This window comes from Poecilia reticulata, linkage group LG11 (assembly GCF_000633615.1).
Source record: "Poecilia reticulata strain Guanapo linkage group LG11, Guppy_female_1.0+MT, whole genome shotgun sequence".
Classification (NCBI taxonomy): domain Eukaryota; kingdom Metazoa; phylum Chordata; class Actinopteri; order Cyprinodontiformes; family Poeciliidae; genus Poecilia; species Poecilia reticulata.
In genome coordinates, this window is record NC_024341.1 from 21,002,071 (window position 1) to 21,025,948 (window position 23,878).

The 23,878-nt window shown below is 38.9% G+C and overlaps 3 protein-coding genes across 3 annotated transcripts in view; all 3 read left to right on the plus strand.

The window, feature by feature from the left end:
- ash1l (ash1 (absent, small, or homeotic)-like (Drosophila)) overlaps window positions 1–12,496 on the plus strand; it is a 36,901-nt gene extending 24,405 nt beyond the window's left edge. Inside the window, exons 13-26 of the mRNA XM_008422594.2 lie at window positions 227–376; window positions 635–702; window positions 1,058–1,224; window positions 1,358–1,510; window positions 2,434–2,488; window positions 2,770–2,902; window positions 3,908–4,177; window positions 4,300–4,386; window positions 4,488–4,578; window positions 5,379–5,517; window positions 5,604–5,776; window positions 5,939–6,105; window positions 7,305–7,755; window positions 10,149–12,496. Coding sequence (XP_008420816.1) covers window positions 227–376; window positions 635–702; window positions 1,058–1,224; window positions 1,358–1,510; window positions 2,434–2,488; window positions 2,770–2,902; window positions 3,908–4,177; window positions 4,300–4,386; window positions 4,488–4,578; window positions 5,379–5,517; window positions 5,604–5,776; window positions 5,939–6,105; window positions 7,305–7,755; window positions 10,149–10,240 — 2,196 coding nt within the window. The 3' untranslated portion in view covers window positions 10,241–12,496. The remainder of the gene's footprint in view (window positions 1–226; window positions 377–634; window positions 703–1,057; window positions 1,225–1,357; window positions 1,511–2,433; window positions 2,489–2,769; window positions 2,903–3,907; window positions 4,178–4,299; window positions 4,387–4,487; window positions 4,579–5,378; window positions 5,518–5,603; window positions 5,777–5,938; window positions 6,106–7,304; window positions 7,756–10,148) is intronic.
- Window positions 12,497–13,381: 885 nt separating this feature from the next.
- lrrc71 (leucine rich repeat containing 71) lies at window positions 13,382–20,147 on the plus strand. The gene is made up of 17 exons (XM_008422482.2): window positions 13,382–13,572; window positions 14,251–14,301; window positions 14,368–14,496; window positions 14,801–14,908; window positions 16,039–16,114; window positions 16,201–16,272; window positions 16,428–16,496; window positions 16,616–16,775; window positions 16,860–16,943; window positions 17,085–17,156; window positions 18,151–18,252; window positions 18,346–18,397; window positions 18,479–18,546; window positions 18,635–18,661; window positions 18,750–18,858; window positions 19,121–19,215; window positions 19,983–20,147. Exons 1-17 carry the CDS (start codon window positions 13,506–13,508, stop codon window positions 20,100–20,102), a joined length of 1,461 nt encoding a protein of 486 aa, XP_008420704.1. The 5' UTR covers window positions 13,382–13,505; the 3' UTR covers window positions 20,103–20,147.
- A 789-nt stretch (window positions 20,148–20,936) lies between these two features.
- Window positions 20,937–22,943, plus strand: rps27.1 (ribosomal protein S27, isoform 1). Its single transcript, XM_008422484.2, has 4 exons — window positions 20,937–21,042; window positions 21,638–21,746; window positions 21,840–21,950; window positions 22,682–22,943. The coding sequence occupies exons 1-4, from the start codon at window positions 21,037–21,039 to the stop codon at window positions 22,708–22,710; spliced, it is 255 nt and encodes an 84-aa protein (XP_008420706.1). The 5' UTR covers window positions 20,937–21,036; the 3' UTR covers window positions 22,711–22,943.
- Window positions 22,944–23,878: the final 935 nt, after the last annotated feature.

Here is a 23,878-nt window from a genome sequence, read left to right on the forward strand (position 1 = left end):
AACTTGGTTTACCCGTCCAATAGAAAAGCACAAAAGAAATACACAGCAACCAGTTACTTATGTCTGGTCAGTAGGTGCATTTGTTTGTCTTAAAATTTCCTTTCTAGTTTTAAAAATACATTTTTCTGCTCCTTCCTTCTTAGCAGAACCCATTTATCTGGATTTAATACTAATTATAACTTTCTTCCCACTTTGTTTYTCCTTTTTTATCTCTCTCTCTCTGCAGCAAGTCTGCAAGTGCGGCTCAGAGAGCTGCCGGGGCATCATCGGAGGGAAGAGCCAGCGCATCAACGGTCTTCCGGGAAAAACTGGAGGYGCTCGGAGGCTGGGCCGACTCAAGGAGAAGAGGAAGTCAAAACACCAACTCAAAAAGAGAGTGAGTTGTCCAAGTAATGCTTTCGTCAAAGAAAAGTTCATCTGAGAATTTTTCTGGATTGTTTATTTTCATCATTTTCATCATTGTCATCTAAGTTAGGATTTGGGTGAAAACTGTGATCTTCCTCTTCTTGGCTCACAATTGATCTGTGTAGCTCACAATGTTTCTATAAAGTATCACAGAATGCCTGAAAAGGGTTTTCTTCTTACTTCATTGTGTTTAAGATACGATATTAAATTTGGTTTTCTTTAACTTCAGGAGGAAGAGTCCAGTGACAGCAACAGGTTTTATCCTCATCTCATGAAGCCCATGTCTAACAGAGAGAGGTACGAGTTTCCTGAAAGCCTACTTTTAAATTCTGTGACTACAATATGTTATATTAACAGAATTTTGTATTCAGCTTCTGTTGTAATAGATATATCTACCTTAAGCTCTATTTTACAAATGATCTCCACTTGCATTGATGGGGATTTTACTGTGGATAGTACTTTCTCTGTTATTACCGCCTTATTAAGCAAAGCAGTGTCTAAAAAGTATCATTTGACCCTTGATTAGTTGGATAAAATCATTATCAGTGATATGTTACTGCATCAGCAGTAACACATTACACCATGTGGAGCTTCTATTAGATAAAAGCTAAACTTTCATACTCACTGACTTCTTCTCTCCTGCCATGAGCAGAAACTTTGTGCTGAAGCACAGCGTGTTTCTCCTGCGAAACTGGGAGAAGATGAGAGAGAAACAGGAGCTTCAGAAGAGAGAGGGAGAAAGAGAGCGGGACCCCAGCAGCATCTCGATGTACGCTCGCTGGGGAGGAGTTATCCGAGACGATGGCAACATCAAGTCAGGTTAGTTAACAGGCAGGGAGTTCTGAAGTGAAAGCAACAGTCCAAAAAACAAAAACACTAAAGATTGGTATTGGTTTTACTTTCCTGCTGCCTAACCTGAACTGTTTCTAACACGCATTGGTTCTTTTTCTAGATGTGTTCCTGACCCAGTTCTCAGCTCTGCARACGTCGCGGTCGGTTCGGACTCGGAGACTCGCTGCCGCTGAAGAAAACACAGAAGTGACACGCACCGCGCGTCTGGCGCACATCTTCAAAGAGATCTGTGACATGATCACCAGCTACAAAGGTCAGCTGAGGGAAACGCCTTGATTTATTCTGCTTTTTCACCAACACACAGGCCACTGGCATGTTGTACCAAATCATCTACCTAATAAAGTTTTAAAACACTTCATTTAACTCAAGTATGAGATGTTGACCTCAAACATGAGTTTGTGGGGATACAAAAATTTGAAGYTCATTACTGACTCTGTTTATGACACAGGAGAAATTAAAACTTTTTTTTTTTTGAATGAAGAGCAGAATAACAAAATCAAAAACCAGTAGGACTATTTTTATTGTCATTTTRGGTAGCACTTCCTGCTGGAAGTGTTCATGTTCTCGGTGGAAGTTTGAACCTTTGATAAATCGTTGCTGGTTTCTTAACAGCATAAACAAGAATCTATGTAAGCTTTCCAGACGTGCAGCAGTCCGGCTAAACCTGTGTGCTTCTATGGATCATATTTTCTTTGCTGATCAAACTGAGTCAACAGTTTATGAGGTATAAAATGTGCGGTACGTGTGATGTTCTCCTATTAGCTTTGGCTACTAGCTGCAGAAGAGAGAAGTAACGAGGCTATCAGCTAGTTGGTAATAATTAACCCGGTAAAGTTATGTRGTCCAGCATGTATCGGGAACTATGTTGACCTTTTCAAATTCCTCATAAACAACATTGTTGATGTCTTGGACACAGTTTGTGGTTCCTCTAAACTTTAGAGGCTTTGCTGTTGCACAGCTTGCATACGAGCTAATGGACTCCCTTTAGAGGGGGAATTTGGGAAGATAAAGACAGCTTGTTCTTTTTTAATCAAATTTCTCACCATAAATGTCCAGAATAATTGTGGAAAATCCACTTCAGCGTTTGCACAGATGTTGGATAAATTTCTTTCATTTTTTTATCCTGTAATGGTTAAAAGGAAGCCGTTAATAAAATGATTTCCTTGTCATTTTCAGACTCATCGGGACAAATCCTTGCTGCTCCGCTGGTGAACCTGCCATCCAGGAAGAGGTGAAACTCTGTTTTCCTCTCAGCATTGTTACTTCTGTGTTTGTGTACAGCGCCCACACAGTGTAACAGTTTTATCTTTCGCCACGCATTTGAGCCGTGAAAGCGTGTGTGTCCAGTACTGATGGCTATCAGCTGGTGTCAAAACAGAAGCAGCTCTTGCACTAAAGCTGCTCTAGCGGCTCAGCGAGTGCCGGCACGGATTCATACGCTTGTTTTTGTTGTAATCAGAGGCGAGGACTTTTAACTCGGGACTAAATGCCTTTGTGCCGGTGTGCCAACAGGAACAGCCAGTACTATGAGAAGGTGTCCGACCCTCTGGACCTGAGCACCATCGAGAAGCAAATCCTCACCGGCCATTATAAGACGGTGGAAGCGTTCGACACAGACATGCTCAAAGTGTTTCGCAACGCTGAGGTAAGCTGGTTTGCCTCCATTACCGAGTCTCGGCCTTTTCCCACTTCAGTCTTTAATGCTGTTGTGGCAAAAATAATCACGTTAGCTGTACAGTTTTCATTGTATGTTAAGTGTTTGTTGCATTTTTCTTGACTTAAGTTTGCACAAATGAGTCTGTAAAGTTTAATTTAAAAAATCTTAATYGATGCATTAAAGCTTAGAGAAAACCCGGAGTCAGTCTCAGCATCAGGTTAAATATTTTGCTGTGAAATGAAGGATAAGTTTGCATTTAGTCTTCATCARGCACTGAAAAAGAGGAGAGTTCAGCTTTATTCACTCCTATCTCACTGGATTAGAAATCAAAATGATTGTTCAGCTCCACGCAGCCTTTTGTAATCAGCCAGTAGTTTCTTTTATTTCCTGCCTTTCTCGTTCACACAGCACTTGAACTGGATTTTTGCTTCTTGCTTTCTGATATTCAAGCCCAATCTGCAGGCTCCCTTGATTTCCTTCTCTGTAGCCGAGCTGTTTAAATAAGGGCCACTTGAAAGCTCTTGAGGTCGATTAGTCTTTGAGTCAGAGGAGTTTGAAGTGGGTGTATAAATTAGGATCACCTCGTCGAGGGTTTATTTTATTTATTTATTTTTTTTGTGGAGTGAATTTTATTTACACTTTGTGCTGAGGGGAGCTTTTGGCCTTTTAGGTGAAAATTAACATAGTTTGGAATAAATTTGTCGATTTATGTTATCTTAGTCCTGCAGATCATTCATGTCGGATCTGGAAGCAAAACAAATGAAAGCCTTTACTAAATACTGAATGGAAGAGGATTAAAAAAAAACATCAGAATTTAAATTCTGTGCCAAACTCAAAATCCAAATAAAYGACTACATTTTTTCCTCTGGCCCCAATCCTCTTCCGTACATAGCTGCTAGAGCTAATATATACATGTGTTTTTTGTTGTTGTTTCTTATAATTACATTTCCTTTTATTAATATGGAAAGCACTGRGTTTTTTTCCTCTCTGCAGAAGTATTATGGCAGGAAGTCGTCGGTGGGYCGGGACGTGTGCCGCCTGAGGAAGGCTTACTACAGCGCCCGKAACGAAGCCGCCGTCCAGATCGACGAGATCGTGGGCGAGACCGCCAGCGAGGCCGACAGCTCCGACTCGCTGGAGCGCGACCACGTTCACCACCACGGAGGCGGGTCGGGGTCGCACGACAAGGACGACGACGTCATCCGTTGCATCTGCGGGATGTACAAAGATGAAGGAGTGATGATCCAATGTGAAAAGTGTATGGTTAGTACATGAAAAGCAGCTGGGAGAGAAAGTTGAGATRTTTTTTAGTCTCAAAACAAACGTGATTGTTTGAATCAGCGGCAGCTAAGATGTTTCAGACTGTTTTTTTTTTGTCATGAAAGGTGTGGCAGCATTGTGACTGCATGCGTCTGGAGACCGAAGTGGAGCACTACCTGTGTGAGCAGTGTGACCCTCGACCTGTAGACAGGGTACGCCTCTCTCTTTAACCGATTCATTTATTTCATATCTCCTTTTTTTGTGCCGGTTTTATTGCTTCCTTCTCATGCTGCATGTGTTGTCGTGACAACAGGAGGTTCCCATGATCCCCCAGCCCAGCTACGCTCAGGCTGGCTCCATCTACTACATATGTCTCCTTAGAGATGACCTGCTGTTACACCAAGGTATGGAAACAGAGGAACTAGCCACCCAGAGCTCATTCTGTGTATGACTCATCTCTGTGAATAATATCCTTAAAACATTTTACACATTTGAAGTTTAAACCAGGGTTAAGTTATGAAGCAATTTCCCAAGCTTTCATGAAGCAGCAAATGTAAAAATGTAGCTTTTATGAGACTTACGTTTGACCCTAGACACGTCCTGAAAGATGAACCCTCTCTTTTTACTAATTCTTATCAATCCAATATTCTTGCATGTTGTGTTTGGTCGGCATTTGGGCCACAGGATAGTGAGTCATTTTGCGGCTTTTACGTCATTGATGTGAGATTTGTGTCAATTCTGCATCAGGAAAAGCCAGATGCTGTAAATCTGGATGCAAACAATGGCTGAGAATTATAGTTATGAAATTATGAAAGAAGTGAAGCACATCACAGTCTCATCAATGCTGGCTCTGACTACACGTCCAAACAGACTTCCATACAGAAACTGTAGTCAATACTCCACAAAAGGCCATTGCTAATCGTTGTCTTTTTTTTTTATTTATTTTTTTTTACTATTAGCTTCCCTTGTGTTATAAGACATAAACGTCTCCATCCGTTAGAGCTTCTGGAAACTATGCGCTGCTGTGTGACGTCAACATTCTTCTGTGCGTTCGGGACGTAAACCGTTCACACAGAAATCTCATCGTGGTTACTGTTCATAATTAGCAGTATGAACAAATGAGCAAAAAAAAAAAAAAGAATGAACTGGAGCATGAAAACTGCCAGTGCTTTTGTTTGTAATGCGWTGCGTTTGTTGCGAGCAGGTGACTGTGTGTACCTGATGAGAGACAGCCGRCGCAGTCCTGAAGGCCAGCCTGTCCGGCAGTCTTACCGTCTTCTGTCCCACATCAACCGGGAGAAACTCGACATYTTCCGGATCGAGAAGCTGTGGAAGAACGAAAAGTAAGTTCACATCCGCAACGAGGCGATGTTCCGTGAAATGCATGAAGCTGATTATGTTGCTCTGTCTATCCACACAAACTCCGAAGGGGCGAGCGCTTTGCTTTTGGTCATCACTACTTCCGTCCCCATGAGACGCACCATTCCCCGTCGCGGCGTTTCTACCAGAACGAGCTGTTCCGCATGCCGCTGTACGAGATCATCCCCCTGGAGGCGGTGGTGGCCACGTGCTGCGTCCTTGATCTTTACACCTACTGCAAAGGTAAAGGGAAAACACAAATTTAGACRACCAAGCCACAGAGATAAGTGCATGTTTTTTTTYCCTCCTTCTAAACRTGTCATTRGGAAGCAGGATCGAGCTGGGGTCAGATTTTCCCCTAATCATAGAAATKATGCGCCAACTCAAAGCTCGTTCCTCCCACAGGCAGGCCAAAAGGCGTGAAGGAGCACGACGTKTACATCTGTGATTATCGCCTGGACAAATCGGCCCACCTGTTCTACAAGATCCATCGGAACCGCTACCCCGTCTGCACCAAGCCGTACGCCTTCAACCACTTCCCCAAGCGGCTCGCGCCCAAAAGAGACTTCTCGGTGAGACTCAGGACGTTTTGTTGCTGTTTTTTTTTTTTTTTTCTGGGATCTGCTTCCGTTTTAAAAACGGTGACAAAGTGCTCTCATTATTTACGTGGCCTGCAGCAAATGCCTCGCTTAGTGTTTGGGCTAACCAGAAACAAATGAGGCAAACCGCATTGTTTTTATTGCAACCTGAGGGGAAACCGCAGTGAGATACAAGTTTCATTGCTGTTTGCTTGTTAAAGCAACGGAGGATGCAAAGCTGGAGGCAATTTAAATAATAAGCAGGAGGTTTCTATTACAAAGATGGTGTAATTTGTAACGTAATTGTATGGCCATAGCGTCTTTGTTGGGAAATTTAAACTGGTCTATTGGTTATGGTTTGTACGAGTGCTTGAAGTCCTGGAAAATACTTCTGCTTGRTGTTTTCAAGCTTTGGAAAGTGCTTGATTTTCGTGTGAAGTCCTTGAAAGTGCTTCATTTTCAAACTGCACATTTTTTTAATACAGTGCAATCTAACGTGATGAAAAACCTAAATTTGGAAAACTTTTAAAGTTGAATCCAGATATTTTTATATGCACTTTTTTTTTCTCAMTGTCTGAAGTTAAATCAGACTAAACTTCTCTTGTTTTAGGTCAGTTAGAATTGCCAAAATCATTTTCATTTGCTAAATGGGAGAAAAYGTTGAGAGAGAATATTTTTTCTATGATTTTCTTTGTGTATTGTATTTAAGTATCTAATTTGAACAGGAGGGTCATTTACCTTAAATGGGTTTRTTTGGATTGTTTCAGTGAAAAGAATATTTATTATTCCTTATGATCATTTCATATTTTATGCTTTAACAAAAATTATTAAAATTGGTGCTTTTTTCTTCTTCTTCTTTTTTTGTATTTTGTAATCAGGACAAAGTGTAAAGTATGTGTCAGAAAAAAATTAAACACATAAAATGTTGCTATATTTAAGTTTACTTTGTTCTTGCTGTAGAATGTAGAATACTATTACAAAAACATTAACAATATAATAGTGAATTAAAATGGTCATTTTTTTTTTAGTTCATTTGTATTGTTTTTATCTCCAAAGTTTGGTGCTGGAAAAAATTTTAAGATTTACCTTGAAAATGCTTGAAAAGTGCTTGAATTCTGCTGTGGGAGAAATGTGCGAACWCTGATTAGTTTTTCATCTGTGTGAATATTGTTTTGACGTTTACGTCCCTCCAGCCTCATTATGTTCCTGACAACTATAAGAGGAACGGAGGCCGGTCTGCCTGGAAAAGCGAACGGTCCAAAGAAGCGGCTGGCTGCGAGGACGACGGCTCCTCCTGCGACCGCGGCGACGACTTCCCCCACGGGGCGGAGGACGGACGGTCGCTGGAGGACGACGTGGACATGGCGCCGGAGGAACCTGAACACGTTCCGGCCAAACCGAGACAAAAGGAAAGAGCGAGACCAGTAGACGAGGAGGAGGACGAAGAGGAGGAAGGGCTGGAGGCCGGGGTGCGGAAAGAGATCGGGGAGGGTTCTGAAGACCGGATAGGGGAGATGCTCGAACTCCCTTTGTCTTCGGCCTCCTCGCCTCTCCACCACCCGGCGCTGAGCCGGAGGGAGGCTCAAAGGGAACGGCTCAACAAGATCCTGCTGGACCTGCTGCACAGAGCGCCCAGCAAGAACGGTGAGGGACCGGGAGCAAAGCAGGGGGGTAGGTCAACAGATACATGGCTGCTTGCTCATGCATTCACACACTGATGAGAAGTTAACTTCTGCACTTCTTCAGATGCACTYTTTGATTCTCCTTCACGTTTTCCATATTCTAAGAGAATTTAACCAACATTTTCAGTTCCTATTTGTTGATAATTAATTTAAWAAACACACACATGAGCTCAACAACAAATAAATTTATTGTTTTTAATGTTATTGATGTTATTCAACCATTGGATTAGTATAAAGTGCTAATCAGTTTCCAGGTGAACACCTGATCACTCATTTAAAGTACAAACCCTTCTTTAGAAACGTGAACTGCAGATGCTGACATTRGCGTTGGGGACGTCTGTGTTTGCTGCTTCATGTTTAGCATTGAGATGCTATTTTAGGTTTGATTAGCTTCAGTGATCCGCTAACTCTTTCTTGCACAGCTTGCACACAATAGTCTTTTCCAGCGTGTTATCAGATTGTTTTTTGAAGCATAAATTAATCCCCAGSAGCTTCATCGTCCATCGACATCGTTTGAACCTCCTTTCTCTGTGTTTCCAGCTGGAAGTCGACCAGCTTTGCAGAGTTTTTTTCTCATTTGGAAAAAAAAAAGCTGAAGCTCAGTCAGATTGTAAGGAGACATTAATTTTCTCCATTGCTCTTAAAGATTTCAGTGTAGAGTTGTTGTGTTTCTGCAAAGTGAACTTAAGCCAGGTTTTCTTGCCTTGTATTTTTCTCCCATTTATCCTGGCCAATCTCCTTTCTCCTGCTGAAGAAAACAAAAAAAAATCCCACAGCATGCTGCCTTCAGCACCGTGTTTCTCTGTGGATATGGTATGTTCAGAGTAGAGATGTGCCGATTCCGATCACCCATGAGGGCCGATCACCGATACCGATCACATAATTATTATTATTTTTTTAATCATAARCACTACCGGTTACATTGTGTGGAAAAAGTAACCATGAATTCACCTTAATTTAGACAAAAACTTGTTTTTAATAACTTTTTCCAAGAAAAAARCAAAACAGGCATTCTGCAAATTGTACTGCTATCTGTAATACTATCTTTAACMGACTGATAACATATGAAGGCTCTGAAGAGGCTAAATAATGYAAAGAGTCAAATAAAACCTCTCAACATTGCTAAAGAAATTCAAGTATAAAACTTAACATTCAAAGGCAAATACAGGATCCATTACAATAAACAATCCTGAGTTACTGAATAAAAACTTCCTGATAGCATGGYGGCTAGCTGATTACTGCTAGTTCTGAGTGGCTGTTTCTGACTGAGCGGAGTAATTATGCAGAGCAGGGAGGAGATTGATTTTTTTTTTTTAGAGATTATCTGTCTCATGTTAGGACAGTGAAAGTTTTAATAAGTATGTAAAATGTATTTTTTTAAGTTAGATGCTGCAGCTTTAAACAGAGATTCGGTGTGAGAGTCACTACCAGGTGGAGCAGAAGCGGCGCACCATCTGAAATATTACTACCTGTAGCGTGTAGCAGTGGTTCAACAGCGAGAGCAGAACCAGCATCTTACATCGCAGCTTGAAGACTTAAATAATTTTGCGGGTTATTTGTTTAGCTTTCTGACTGTCATGCTAATCCAGGTGAGTGTTTGTAGCTGCTTTACCTGCTGTCTGATCCTCCATATGTCTTTTTTACTGCAGTGAGCCTCGATGTAGCCAAACTCCATCATGTACGGCATTGTTTTTATGCCATGATGCATTTTGACGTGCTTCAATTTTCCGTCGCAACACGCAAACTTCCCCATTCACTCAGTGYGTTATAGTTCCACATCGCTTAGGATTTGTTGCTGCGCGTTTGCRCAGAGTGAAGGAAAGAGGAGACCAGCTGCACAGGCAGGCTGCGAAATGAGATGCAGGTGATCGGTTTGTGTGATCGGCAACAAGAGACCATGATCGGCGATTACCAATCATACACTTTTTCACGGAAATCGGCCGATTATGATCGGTGGCTGATCGATCGGCACACCTCTAGTTCAGAGTGATGTTACTTGTCAGACATGCCACTTTGAACTTTATCCACAGCTTTGATTATTTGTTTATGTTTCAAAAGTTGACGCAATTTGTTGCCAGGTTGWTTTATGAAAAACTGAGCCAATTTWCTGTGGTCTCGGGTTTTTAGCTGCTTTGCTGAACTCTTATGTAAAAGGGCCTAAAGGCTAAATTATGACAATGACTAACTGTAAAATAGATTTGAACCAAGTCTGGAACTGCTTGGGTAGTGAAGGTGGCTGTAAATCATAGGTACGTCAATTTCTTCCCCAGTTACAACAGAATATRAGCACTTCTTTATTTTAACAATTTTTTTTCTAAAAAGCTTCTAAATGTTCCTCTTTCTCCTCCCCTCTAGCTATTGATGTCACCTATCTCCTCGAGGAAGGAGCAGGACGGCGGTTACGGCGAAGAACTCTCGGATTTGCAGATTTTGTCGTCAGAAAGTAACGATTTTGACGTGCCTGCCGAACGCACGCCGCCTTTCGTTGCAGCGAAAAGACGCCAGGAAGCGAAGAGACGGCAAAGAAGGGAAATTGAGCATCGTTGCCTATCCTACCTTTATGGATCACAGAGCATCCAACGGCGTCGCATCTTCAGAGTTGACCTCTTCCAAGACAGTGACCTCAGCTCTGAGACGGTGGAAGAGGTGCAGAAGTTCTGACTCGACGGAAGTTCCACCTTAAAGTGGAGAAAACCGGCCCGGTCTTCTTATTTAAGTATATCATGCAAAACTTTTATTTTATTTTATTTTTTTTAATGAACATAGGAAAAATAACCCATGCACTTAAATGCATCGAACATTAGAAATCATGGGTTGATGAATATTGCTTGCCGGCATTGGAAAACAAAACGGTTGGTACTGAACAGGGACGGGAGGCGTTTTGTCATTCATTTCCTGGCGAGTCCTGAATTATTGTTCTTCATTGTGAGATCTCGCTGCAATGATGAAMATGTAAAAGATGAGAGAGGGAACTGGCTTATAGGAGAAAATGTAAAGCTGAGCGGTGTGCTCTGATGCTGCGCTTTAGAAAGAGAGAACAAGGGTGGAGAACTGCACTTTTGGTACCTTGGATATTGTGAAGCTCTGTGTAATGCATCCGCCATGAAAATACACTAACACTCTCACAGTATTGTCTGCAGCCTGACAAAAGCAAGTTTAAAAACATCAAATTTTTTTTTCTTCCTGTTTTTTTTTTTTTTTCTTTCCCTCAAAGTAGCTCGTTTAGAAGCAGAAGAGACCTGTGGCGTGGTTTGGAATTGAGTTTGCGCTTCTGTCAAAAGTGTCTTGTTATTATTTTTAAGTCGGCCGCGAGGCAGTCGGCTTCGCCGCGTCCCCTGTGTTCCTTTTATTTTTTAAGAAGCAAAACGATTCACCAGCTTAAATCGGGCAGCGATGGGAGAAGGGAGGGCGCCGGCTTTAACTAACGCCTTACACAGCCGCCACAGTCTCCCACTGCCTTGTGTGCAAGTGTGTGTGTGTGTGTGTGTGTGTGTCTGCGTCTGCCAGATTTTGTGAAAATATACCTTTTTAAAAAAAAAACATGAAAAAAATTAAGGGCTCGATGGCAATTAACAGTTTTAAGAAAACAATACTTAACATGAAATGTATCGTGACGGTCATATTTTCTTATATTCTGTGAGACGGGCGGGGCAGTGGATACTGTATATGTGGAGCAAGGAATGACTTGCAACTTTTTTTTCTTTTTTTTTTTTGTCTTCGGACTGATTGCCATGGAGAATGTTTGTTTAAAAAAAAAAAAAAAAAGACTACGTATTTGATGTGATTTCCTTTTTCCCTGCAAAGTCCCGGTGTGGCAAGCTGAAAAAATGATGAGAACAAGGAAGGAGGAAGAGAACAGGAAGCTGTACAGTGCCAAGTTGTGTAAATATACACTCTTTCCATTAAGAAGTGTCTCCAAAAGCAATATCTTGAAAATGGATTTTGTTTATTATTGTACTGTACAGGACTCAGCCCTAAATGTATTATTATTATTATTATTATTATTATAATTTCTTCGGTATGTATTACTATAATGAAGACACTTAAGCTCTGAGGAACATGTTTTTTTGTAATGTCCAGAAATTCTCACCATAACAGTCCTGATGACATGAAATTTAAGCTGAGTTGTTTGTTTGTTTTTTTTTGTTTTTTTTTTGCCTATAAATTAAGTCCACCTGTAAAGTGCATGAGCAAGAATGTCAGAAGGCGTTGGGATGTGACAGTGACTCTGCAACGACACCTTTCGTCACTGAATTTTGTTAATAATATAACTTTTTTAAGGAGGAATCTTCTCCTTGTTTTTTTGCTGCAAAGTGTTGAACACTAAAAAAACAAACCAACATAAAAATGTTAAGATATTTTTAAACGCTGACAGGAAAACAAAAAGTAAAGCTGTCAGAAACGATATCATGCTATTATAAATATATATAAATATATATAAATATATTTTTTGTTTTTCTTTCAAATAGGAAAACGGTTCCGTTTTGTGATAGCGGTCATTGTATGATGCTTGTACTTGTATTTGTGTGTTTTGTGTGATCCGTTTAGTTATTTTTAGACAATCACAAAATAAGATGCAAGCATTGTAAATGGCAGACTGACGGACATTTTGTGATGTGTACAGTTTGTCAAAACAACAAAAAAAAAAGAGAAAAAACTTCTTCCACTCGTTCAAAGTTTGTAATTACGATTCTTAAGTCATGGAAAAAAATGCTGTTGGTTTTTACTTTTTTGTTTTATATTTGTTTTGTTTTTGTTTGTTTTGTTTTGTTTTTTTAATAAAAAGCACTACATTATTGTGAATACATATAGTGTCTGATGTTGTGGTTCTCAACCAGAAAAAGGTGAAGAAAGGATGAGACTCTTTGCAGACTGGAAAAAACCATCTGAATTGGTATGATGTGGGGGGAAAAAGTGATCTGCAGAATATTTAAACTTTGACAGCTGTAAAATATCTGCCACAAATTAAGGAGGACGTTTTGTATTTATGATTTAAAAAAGGTCAGTAAAGGACTGAGAACCTTGGATATACTTGACTGGAAAAGTAATAGATTGTTACAGGATAAATGCATAGAAACCATGGAAAGAATATATTTATTTATTTATAGGCTCCTTGTCTTCTCTCAACATGTCCTGGTGTACAAAATGCTAGCTCAAATTTAAGAGTTTAAGTGTCGAAGACCAGAACTGTCACAATTCAATACATCAATAAAGTTTTAAATAAATATTTATGTTAAATAAACTTGGAAAAGCATGTGATAAATAAATGCATGCGATAAGCATAGTCTGTAAATTAGTAATTTAAAATATTTGTAAAAATAGCTCATTAAAATTAAGAGCAAATTCATTTTATAAAATGCTACATTTATTTTGTGATATGCTGTAGAACAAAAGATATAAAATTGTTTACTGTAACATTTCTATGTGAAACTGAAATATTATAGAATTATTTATTACAATATTATTAAAATAACATAACCTTACACAACATAAAACTAATTGTCATTTCGTTAAAAATCGTCAGAAAGAAAAAAATTAACACGAAGGTAAAAATCGCAAATTCAGCAAAATGTAAGTCTCGCGATAGGAACTGGGAGCCTGGACTCCGAGCCTGGTTGCCCTGGTAACGGGGCGACTTCCAGGTTTAACTCGGTTTTTAGGAAAATTTAACTGTTTCACACGGATAGTTCGGGTCAGTTCAACAAGTCAGTAATGTCCAGGAAAAAACAGCCGAAGGATAAAGTAGTCCAAGAAGTCGAGGAAACGCCGAAAGTCACAGGTTGGCTAAATAATGTCCGAGTGATTTAATCATTCCTTGACAAGCTAACATTATGCTATTACAACTGTCTCTTAAAAGTTAAAATAATCTGTATGCAGTGTAAGCAAATGACATATCTTCATCACGTGTTGCGGTAGTAATTTACAGCTTTAACTCTTTAGTCGTGTAAATATATTACAATATATCTGATCCTCTTCCTTTAAGGTAGCTGTGTCTTGTTAAAATCCATGTTTCCAGCCCATTTTAGTTCAAAACAATAAATCTGAAATGAGATCTATGCTAATTTATTTAAATCTAAAGTAATAAAGGAGTTCATGCCTAATTTCCTTTTTGGATTGATAAAGTACTATTGGATTAAATTAAACGGAATTTTATTTAATATACAGAGCAAAAATAAATTACTTAATATGTGCTTCTTTGAAGTCATTGAAAAGTGTCACTACTCAGTCATTTAGATAACTAATTAAAAGTTTAAACTGCATTCTCTTCACACACAAAAAAATATTCTAGTCAAATTATAAGCAGCAAAAATATCAATATTAATGTCAAATCCTTTCCTATTTTCTGTGATCTGGGGGGGGGGGGGGGTCTGTTTTAGTGTTTTCCTTTTATTTTCTTTCTGGGTTTTTTTCTTTCTTTGTTTCAAACTAGACCAAAAATCTTTCTGTTGTTCCACAGATACAAAAAGTCAACAGCAACATCCTGAGCCAATACCAGTGCAGACCTTTGGTAAGCCATGATGTTCTCATTCTGAAGGTTGTTCAGCCACTGACTAATAATTACCCCGTCCTACAGATGATTATCACTGCACAGGAAATGTGGAGGTTGACTTCCGTATGCTTTGTTCCCTTCTGAACATGAAGCCAGTCCCACCAGTAATACGTCAAATCCCACCCTCTATTGACTCTGAAATCGCATTTAAAGGTAAGAAAGTACTGAGCTGCTTCTTTTCTGGACAGAAAAAAACACCAAAGTGTTATTATTCCTCAGACATTTACACATTTTGCCAGTGTGGTTTATTGGGAACTTTTATTTAAAACCATCAGTTTCCTTCCCCTTTACAATCAAGCTCTACTTAGCGTTGATCTACACCATGTACGCCCAATAAAAACTCAATTCAAAATGCAGATATCGCTAGCAACACTCACTGTGCTGGATGTGTGCGCATGTAGTGGAATGTCATTTTTAAGCTTCTGTTTTCTGATGATCAACATAATTTCACCTACAGAAGATGAGGATTTAAAGGGGTCTGGTTTCCCTCTCAGGGGTACGCCATGTTTATGCATTGAGCTGGAAAATGACGACCCCAATTGTACCAGGAAGATGAGGATTTCTGGTAAGAATTAAACATTTAAGGGATCTCAGGATCATGCACCTACTTTAAGCACTTGCTAATTGCATGAGTTTATTTCTCTTGTTTGTTTAAGTATTCTGATTAATTATGGAGATAAAAATGCTTAATTAGACTTCTAATTAAATTTAAGTTTATGTAATTTGCTGAAGCTTTGACATTATACCCTACTTCCATTCACTGTGGCTCTAAGTGAGCAACTCTTATTATGTATGATAGATTAAATAACACCAAGATAACTCTGAGTGACCTCTCAATGTATATACCGTGTCTTACTGCCACATTGTCTTGCAGTAGATTATAAGTGACATACAAATAACTTTATGCCACCAGTCCTCAATGTGATCACAAAGCATCCCTGGTGCAGAGTTTCTAAGTTGTCTGCAACTCGCGTATTTGTAGGATTAGCAAAAGTTATTTAAGCTAAAATGACTAGACATGCTTTTATTGTGTTATTGTATTAATAACATAGTATGCAGTATTATACATTAGGGTGTCCCTGACCTGAAAAGCATCACCATAGTAATTTCTTTTGTTTGTAAAAGTAAAAAAAAAATAAAGTCAGCATATTTTGTAAGTAGAAAGATCCACTGGCTAAAACGAAAAGGATGTTTTTCATGCTCTTTAAGCTGTTTTGTCAGTTTAGTAGCACAAGTTTTATTGTAGAACACTGAGATACCAACTGAAAGTTGTGTGATTAAACAAAAAAAGCGGAAGATTTATTTATTTTTTTTACAAATAAAACTTTTATATAAGGGGTGGCAAGTGTTTGTTTTCTGAACCCCAATCAATTTGTTGAAAAATCATGCTTTGTTGGAATAACTGCTGCAGGTTTTTAGAGGTGTGTCTCTTCTACAGACCGTCCATTTTCCATTCGAACGTGAAGAAAACGTCTCGTTATAGGGGAAATAATCTGCCAGTAGAACTAGTAATTTTTACCAATACTCAAGAATTCCTCACTTAAATCATGCAGAGAAGTTACTTTTGAGTCGGTTTTGCTGTATTTCAAGAGTAGCAAGAAACTAAGACGAATACTTGGTGAGATTTTGTGTTTTTTGCAGCGTGGGTCCTGAAGACCTGCAGTAACTATTGTCCCATTCGTCCTGAATGTGCAGGATGGAAGGTGAACTATAAGATCTTCAAAGCAGTTCTGAAGATGCTCTCGTCCATGCCCACCCTGCAGTGTATTCAGTGAGTAATGAGCAGGTGCAGAGGGGAGCCGAGCCCCTGCCGTCTGCTTGTCGTTTGTTAGCGTAACGCTGTCCACTGTGCCGCAGCTTCTGGCAGGCCGCTCTGTCAGACCCAATGGTAATCTCCCTCGCAAACACGTCTCTGGGCTCCAACCTCAGGTGAGAGTGTTCGGTGGCACCGAAATTGTGCAACGTTGTTTTAATTTGCAGCTCCCCGGGAGACAAGTCAGAAAAAACTTGTGGATTTGCAAGTGAATTTGCTCTGAAATATGCAGGATTAACTGATCCAGCTTGTTAACTCTGCCTTGTGGTAGAGCTGTGACACTGGAGGGTAATCCGCTTCTACAGAATAGCTACCACCTTCTGCTCTCTGAAGACAGCAAGTGAGTCTCACACACACACACACACACACACACACACACACACACACAAGATCCAGCCACTAACAACCCGTGCTTTTGCATAAATGCGTCCAAATTCACGTCACGTCTCTTTGGTCAAGCCTCACCCACTTGTCACTGCGGAACAATCAGATCAGGGAAGAAGGGGCCCGTCTGATCGGCTCGGCTCTCTCCACCTGTAAATCTGCTAACAAGAACCTCCTGTCACTCAACCTGGCGTTCAACAATATTGGGGATGCAGGTGCCGCGCATATTGCACAGGTATAATCCAGAGCTGATCCACGTTCCCCCCGGATGTCCCCATCAGAGCTGCTGATATGTTTTCCACCTCGTTTTCCCTCTCAGGGCCTGAGGCTGAATAATACTTTAGTCATTCTATCGCTGGCCAACAATAACATCGGAGACGCAGGAGCTGCCCATCTGGCTATGGTATCTGTTTACCTTAAAGACTTTAACTGCCAGATAATGCATTTAAACTCGCAGTTAAGACGTTCTTAATCATATTCGGCTTACTGGATTAGATATTACACGATTTAATAACCCTCCAGCGCTAAGCATTTCCATTTTTAGACATTCGGGGAGTTAACTCTACTCCATGAGGAGATTGTGGAAAGGAGGAAGATGATACTGCACAAACTACAGGTTGGAAGTTTTGACAGCTACACTAACACACACGGCTACATTTTGTAAGACCTTAAGCAGCCTAATCGAATCTTTTATTTCTCAGCTTAGGAATTTTTTATTTTAGGATTTTTAAACATCTGAATTAATTGTGATTAGAAGTACTGTTTAAAAAGTTTGTATTTCTAAAATATTCAGGCTTTTTATGATTGAAGCACACAAATTGTTCCTCACTGAATAACTCATGAAAAAACATCTGAAAAGTGTGTTCTGCATTTTTATTCATCTCCTTAACTCTATACTTTGTTGAGCCACATTTTCTACAGTTACAGCTTCAGATACTTTGAAGTTTTCACCAGATTTTCACATCTAAAAAATGAAATATTTACTTATTCCTTTTTGCCTGGTTGCACACACGGCACCTTTAAAAGTCAATGTTCATCACAAACACAAATTTTTACTGATTTACTTTGACTAGACAGTCAATATGCTATTATAAAATCATGTATTTCATTAACTCAACTCAATGAGTGCAAAGCACTTTATTCCACAAAGAATGATGTTTTCAACTGTGATTAATTTCTTTAAAATGCGGCATTTAAAATTAGATTTATACATCAGACCAATTGAAAAACTGTTTAATACAGAAATATGGGCTTTATGGGAAACATTTATAATACCTGCTAAGATGTAGTTATTTTGAAAAAGATACTTTTAACCTGACAAACAAGCCTCATCTGAATGCAGATTCTAGTTTAATGAATTTGACTCTTAATTGCACTTGAAATATAACAGCTTAACAAATATCACACCAAAGCAGTGCGTTGTGAAAGCTGCAATCAATCCATTGAGTCTCAACACCTGGCCTTGCTTTAATCTTCTCCATATCTTCACCTCTGACCTTTCCGCTGGGCCCCTCATGCTTACATGATGCCGTTTGCTCTCTAATGTTCTCCAACCAACATCTGAGGAACTTCTGATGTGTTGATTCTCTGCTTTTTTGCATTTCTTGCAGTCTTCTCTCAGGGTGGATCTGGAGCAAACAGCTGGCAGCCATCTTTCTGCCTTGCACAGCGCTTCAAGCAAAGGGGAGGCAAAGAGCACAAGCAAAAAAAAGGCAATATATATAAATATTATAAGACTGAAGGCAAATGTTCACGTAGCCATCATAACTTAAAATCACCTAATCCTTTGCCAATATATTAATCAGAATAAAGCTACAAAAAAAGATGAGAAAACAGCCGACAGCAAAGTCAAGAAGGGTAATCATCGCTTACACGTTTCACCAGTTCATCAGCTGCACCGTCTGGTTTCTCGTAGCCGTTTTTTCAAATCTTCCTCAGGCCCAGAAGGAAAGAGGCCCCAAAGCAGAATAAAGTCTGGAGGCAAAGAGAAGCTGTCTCCTCAAGAGGTGCTTGAAACGCTTCACCGCATCTAAACGCATTTAGACAATTTACAAGTTGTTTTTCTCCTACATCGCTGTTTCTTTTTCCTTGCAGGATAAATCAAGTTGCAACCTGATTGAGGTTTGGCTGGCAGCTGCAATATCTCCATATAGCAACACGTTAGCAAATGGACCCGAGTTGAATTTGCCATCTTTGTCTTCACAATCAGGGAGAAGGTCTGGAGACAGGAAACCCCCTGCTGGTGCAGTCTGTGCATCGCAGGGACGGCGTGCTCTGCATGCCTGGGAACACAACGCTCACCTCGCTCAATCTATCAGGTCAGGTACAAAAATGTTCACATCCCAACACATATTTATATTTATTAATATTTGCAGACAGGGCAGTTTTACTCCGATTATCTGAATGTTTGTTTATGTAGATTTTTTTAAAGTTACTACTCTGTGTTTAATATGCGTTTTATGATTCGGTATTTGCAAAATAAGATTTTTATGTATAGTAATTTATTCACTGAAGGACGTTTTGAGTCTCTTCTTCTCTAAGGATTTGTGATGCCTTACAAATTTATATTTGTTTGTGCAGGGAACAAAATTACAGAGAAGTCCCTGCCTCTGTTCCTGGCATCTCTGGAAAGACAGGAGGAGGCAGGAGGAAACTTGCAGCGTCTCATTCTGCAGGTTTGTTTTACATCTTAAATTGGTTATTTTCAAAGTGGGTAATTGTTTCTTTGTGTTCAGTTTTTTAAGTTGTACACAATTTTTTTTTTTGCTTATCTTTGCTCTTCAAGTCAGTTAGAATAATATTGCATAGCATATAAGAAATCAAACAGTATTTGAAGTATTTTTTATGATATGTCCATATTTCATGAAAGCACAATAGTTAAATAAACTTTTTCCAAAATAGTTTGCATCCTGCGGTTGTAAAATTGAGGTTCAAAATAGGAGACAAATTGACCGAGGTCCAACATCTACTCTTATTTTTGTCCTTTTTGTTTAGTGTTTCTCAGTAAAATTACTGAATAATTTGTTTCACCTCCATTTGCAATTTTAGGACATTATTTACTAAAATCTAAGTTTAACCACATCGGGTAGTATGTACTGGAAAACCAAGCAATTTAGTTTAATTAATTACCTTAATATTTAATAATTTAGTTTTAGGTATTTTTTAAATGAATTAACTGGTAATGTTTTGTCACTTAACCTCTTTAATTTGATTCATATTTCTGCCTGAAGGTCTTCCTGCTTTTGGTGCCACATCCATTTCAATTGCTATATATTCCTCTGAATTAATATTGCGGTGGATTGTTTTGGTTGTTTCAGATTCTTCAGCTGCAGCGTCCTACTTAATTTGGACGACTTATCTTTATTTTAGCAACCAACATTCACATCTGACACCTAATGAATATGTATTTGTTATGGTTTTGATGTCTTTCTCTCATGCACAGAGAAACCTCTTCCCTGCGGACGCTGAGTGCTACATAAAGATAAAAGAAATGAAAGCCCTGGCAGATCGTCTGGTCGAACAGAACTCTGTACCGATGGAAGAGGAGGCGAAGGAAACGTAGTGCTCAACAAATCTGATGAAGAAATAAATGTTACAGTACTACTTTTCTCCGAGTTTCTTTTTACAATGCAAAAGACGAGGAAGAAAGATTAAACGTTTTACTCTRGGAAAGGTCTTTGAGCAGCAACTTTGAATTATTTAGAACAATTCAAGATCACTAGAATAGAAAATGGTCAGTAGTGAAATTTTACTTGTAGTCAAGTGAAAAAACACACATTCTCTGGGATAATATCAGTACAGAAATCAATTAGAAAACGATCAGACAAAAATGACAATCACATTTTAAATTAATCTTTATAGCTTGAGTAATGGAGTTTTTCACAATTCAAATACAAGTACAAATACTGCATGAATTACATTAGAGTTCTTTGATAAAAGTCTATTCATTCATTCAGACTGCTCARTTAAAGTCCAAATCTAAATCTAACAGAATATTTTTCAAAACTTGGAAGTATTTACACATTCTCTATCCAWTTTGAAATAACTTTTAATGTTTGAGTAAACATTCAAGTATTATTGTAAATAAAATKTAACTGTTATTTTATACATAGGGAAAACAATGTATTTTTTTATTGCTTTTGGATGAATTAATGGACTTATAACTGGAGATCTAAAAGAAAGAATAAAACAGCRCAACACAAATTATTTGTGTTGCATATGCAGTTTTTTTTTTATTTAATCAATAAAAAACTGCATATCTAGATCCAACGAGTTGTAAGTTTAAATAAAAGCTTCTTCAGAATCGTCATTTTACTTACAAAATGTTCAGTAAATAACAATTTAACAGCTGTTAAAAGATGTTGTTGACCTTACAAATATGGCCTCCATGTYGCTACAATGTCGTCACGTCCGGGCTGTGCTCAGGAGAACCACCAATATGAACCTCTCGCTTCCGGTGATTCCTCCTTTTCGGCAGCGGCTATTTACTCGCCAACATGCCAGTGAGTATCAGAAGGCGGATGAAATCCGTMATTTATGCTTCAAATCGATTATTAGATACAGAGTACAGGGCTGAACCGTTTCAGAAGAAATTATTGCTTCGATTCCTGCCACTTTGAGTCGGTTTAATCCGGGCGAAGATGCTGGTTTTTAATCATTTTTCAGACCATCTCGAGCGCGTTGTRAGACAAGATGGCTGCGCGCACACCGCAAACATGGAGCCAGTTTATCGGAAAAGCTGAATACAGAGACCGGATGATAATTATCGTAGCGTAACCTCGATAATAAGGTTTAGAGTTACCTAAACGCTCRTTTGTAGTTATGTAAACATTGTTTTGTAATAAATACGCAGAGTGTTATCTAATGTAGGAAAGGTAGGCCAAGATGTGGGCCCGAGCGGGCCAACGCAGCGATGCTAAAGCTGAGCCAGACGTGTGTCGGCCTCATTTTTAGCCAAATAATTAAGTCAATATGCAATGTTAAATATTTACAAAAACTATTATTGATTTTTGAGTCYCTGCTTTTAAGTATTTGTCTCGCTTTATGTCGCTGATCACGTTTAGTGACGTCCATTTCATTTCCTCCTTTGTAATTTAGCTCGCAAAAGACTTGTTGCACCCATCCCCTGAGGAGGAGAAGAGGAGGCACAAGAAGAAGCGTCTCGTCCAGAGTCCTAACTCTTACTTTATGGATGTCAAATGTCCAGGTATGTGCGTTTTTGCACATCTTTTTGTAGATGCAAGTAAATCAATTAAGATCAGGATGGTAAAACTCGAGTTTTGTAAAAAATGTTTTGCAGGATGCTACAAGATCACGACGGTGTTCAGCCATGCTCAGACAGTGGTGCTGTGTGTGGGCTGTTCAACAGTCCTGTGTCAGCCAACTGGAGGCAAAGCACGTCTCACAGAGGGTCAGTATCTGMACACAAACACCAGTTAAAAATGTCAAACTGTTTCTTGTTTTTACGTTAATTAAACGGGGCAGGATTGGAGCTGGAATTTAAATATTTATGTTGCATTTGAGTTCTTAAACTAGATACCAGCAAACAAAGCTTTGAAGCTGATGTTTTTTTTTTGTTGTTTTTTTTTTTTTTAGATTTAGAAACAATATTTTTTTCCATCTTTGACGCCCTTCCCCATAGCTTAAAAATCTTAGGTAGTCCTCTGGTTTTCCATCTGTTTGCAAAGCCCCCATATTTTAAAATGAAAAAAACTTCAAAAGTATMTGGTTTAAATTCCTAAGAAAACTAAATAAAGACCGAGATAATATTATAGCAAATTATTTTTACATTTTTTGTGTAAATTTCAGTTACGATGAAGAGTTTCCCAAGGATTATTTGCCACAGTTTTCCCGCACTGCTAAGTGACTGGACTTCCTCTATCGTGGTTTTCCAATCTCATTCCAGTGCCAGATTAACCTCAGTTTGCAGAAGGGTTGAGCTCCAACCATGGCTTCCCCCTTTCGAAGGCTGAGGACAAACCAAATGTAACTTTGTAGACTCTGAAATATTCCAGTAAAACCAGAACAGATCCTGATCCGCAGCTCTACGCCACACAATAGCCGTGCCCAGTCGGCAGTATTTCTGCTCGGTGAGGCTCCTCTTTTGTCAGCGATGGGCTAACGTGTCGTTTCCTCCGGCAGGGTGCTCATTCAGGAGGAAGCAGCACTAACTGTTCTCCTTGAAGCTGGAGGGGAGAGGAGGGGATGGACCGGTTGATATCAGCGTCTCCTGCCTCCGGGACGACTGCGACGGCGGAACCTGTGGTCCCGACTTGAAACAAGAAGAAGGAAGAAGACAGGGGATGCGTTTCCACTGTTCATGTTGACCAATTGGTTGTTGCTGTAACTCCACCCTCCAACCCCGTCTCTCTTAATAAAATGTTGTTTTGGCTAAAGCAAGGAATCCCTGTGTGCTTCTTACTGCATTTCCACTTAGTTTATTGATTCATATCCTGTAAAATAAAGCTCTGCCTTTGGTAAAGTTGATTTCTGTAAAACTTTATTTGAAGGGATGTACATAAGACTGACATGATGCTGTAATGAACATGAATGTTTGATAGTCATTGTCATTTGGTAATTAATGACACTTAACATAAAGTTGCCTTGTGTCATTATTAACCTACTGAATGACAAACATTCATGGTTATGACACTGTCATGTCAGTCTTATGAACACACCTTAAAATAAAGTTTTCTAACTTGGGTCCAAGTTAGCATCACTATTAACTCCACAAAGTGACACCATGTCACAAGTTCAGCTTTACTGAAAATCAGGCATAAATTATTTAAATGCAGGAATTTAGGCTGAATGGTAAAATTTCCACATACAACATACAGCTCTAAAGAAAAATATGAAGAAACCACTGAAAACTGGTTATTCCACCAAATACTGATTTCTGAACTTCCTGAATTAAAACGTGTATTGTTTCTAAATGAATATCAACTTGTTTTCTTTGCATTATTTGAGGTCTGAAAGTACTGTAACTTTTCATTATTTTGACCATTTCTCAATTTCGGCAAATAAATTCTACATTTTTGCTTGAAATTTCTGAGACTTGTCAATAGTTCATAGAATAAAAGAACAATGTTCATTTTACTCAATTGTATAGATATAAAGAGTAAAATCAGAGAAAATAAATCTCATCGTAGAAGGAATTCATGAAGCGCTTACTTTATTATATGAATTAGGGGGGCAGATGATCAGATCACAATCCTGTCAATGTTGTGGTTATACCACATTTTTCCATCCAAACATTCTATTAATAAGCTTGTTTAAATGACTGGATTTTTTTTTTTTTTTTTTTTTGCAATTATCTTCCAAATTGGATATATATATATA

Bases quoted from the DNA above. Each gene is read 5' to 3' on its own strand.
- lrrc71 (XM_008422482.2), top strand. From the start codon at position 13,506: ATGTCCAGGAAAAAACAGCCGAAGGATAAAGTAGTCCAAGAAGTCGAG. The intron at 16,497-16,615 runs GTGAGTCTCACA...TCTTTGGTCAAG, and splicing joins CTGCTCTCTGAAGACAGCAA to CCTCACCCACTTGTCACTGC. The intron at 19,216-19,982 runs GTTTGTTTTACA...TCTCATGCACAG, and splicing joins TGCAGCGTCTCATTCTGCAG to AGAAACCTCTTCCCTGCGGA.
- rps27.1 (XM_008422484.2), top strand. The intron at 21,747-21,839 runs GTATGTGCGTTT...AATGTTTTGCAG, and splicing joins TATGGATGTCAAATGTCCAG to GATGCTACAAGATCACGACG.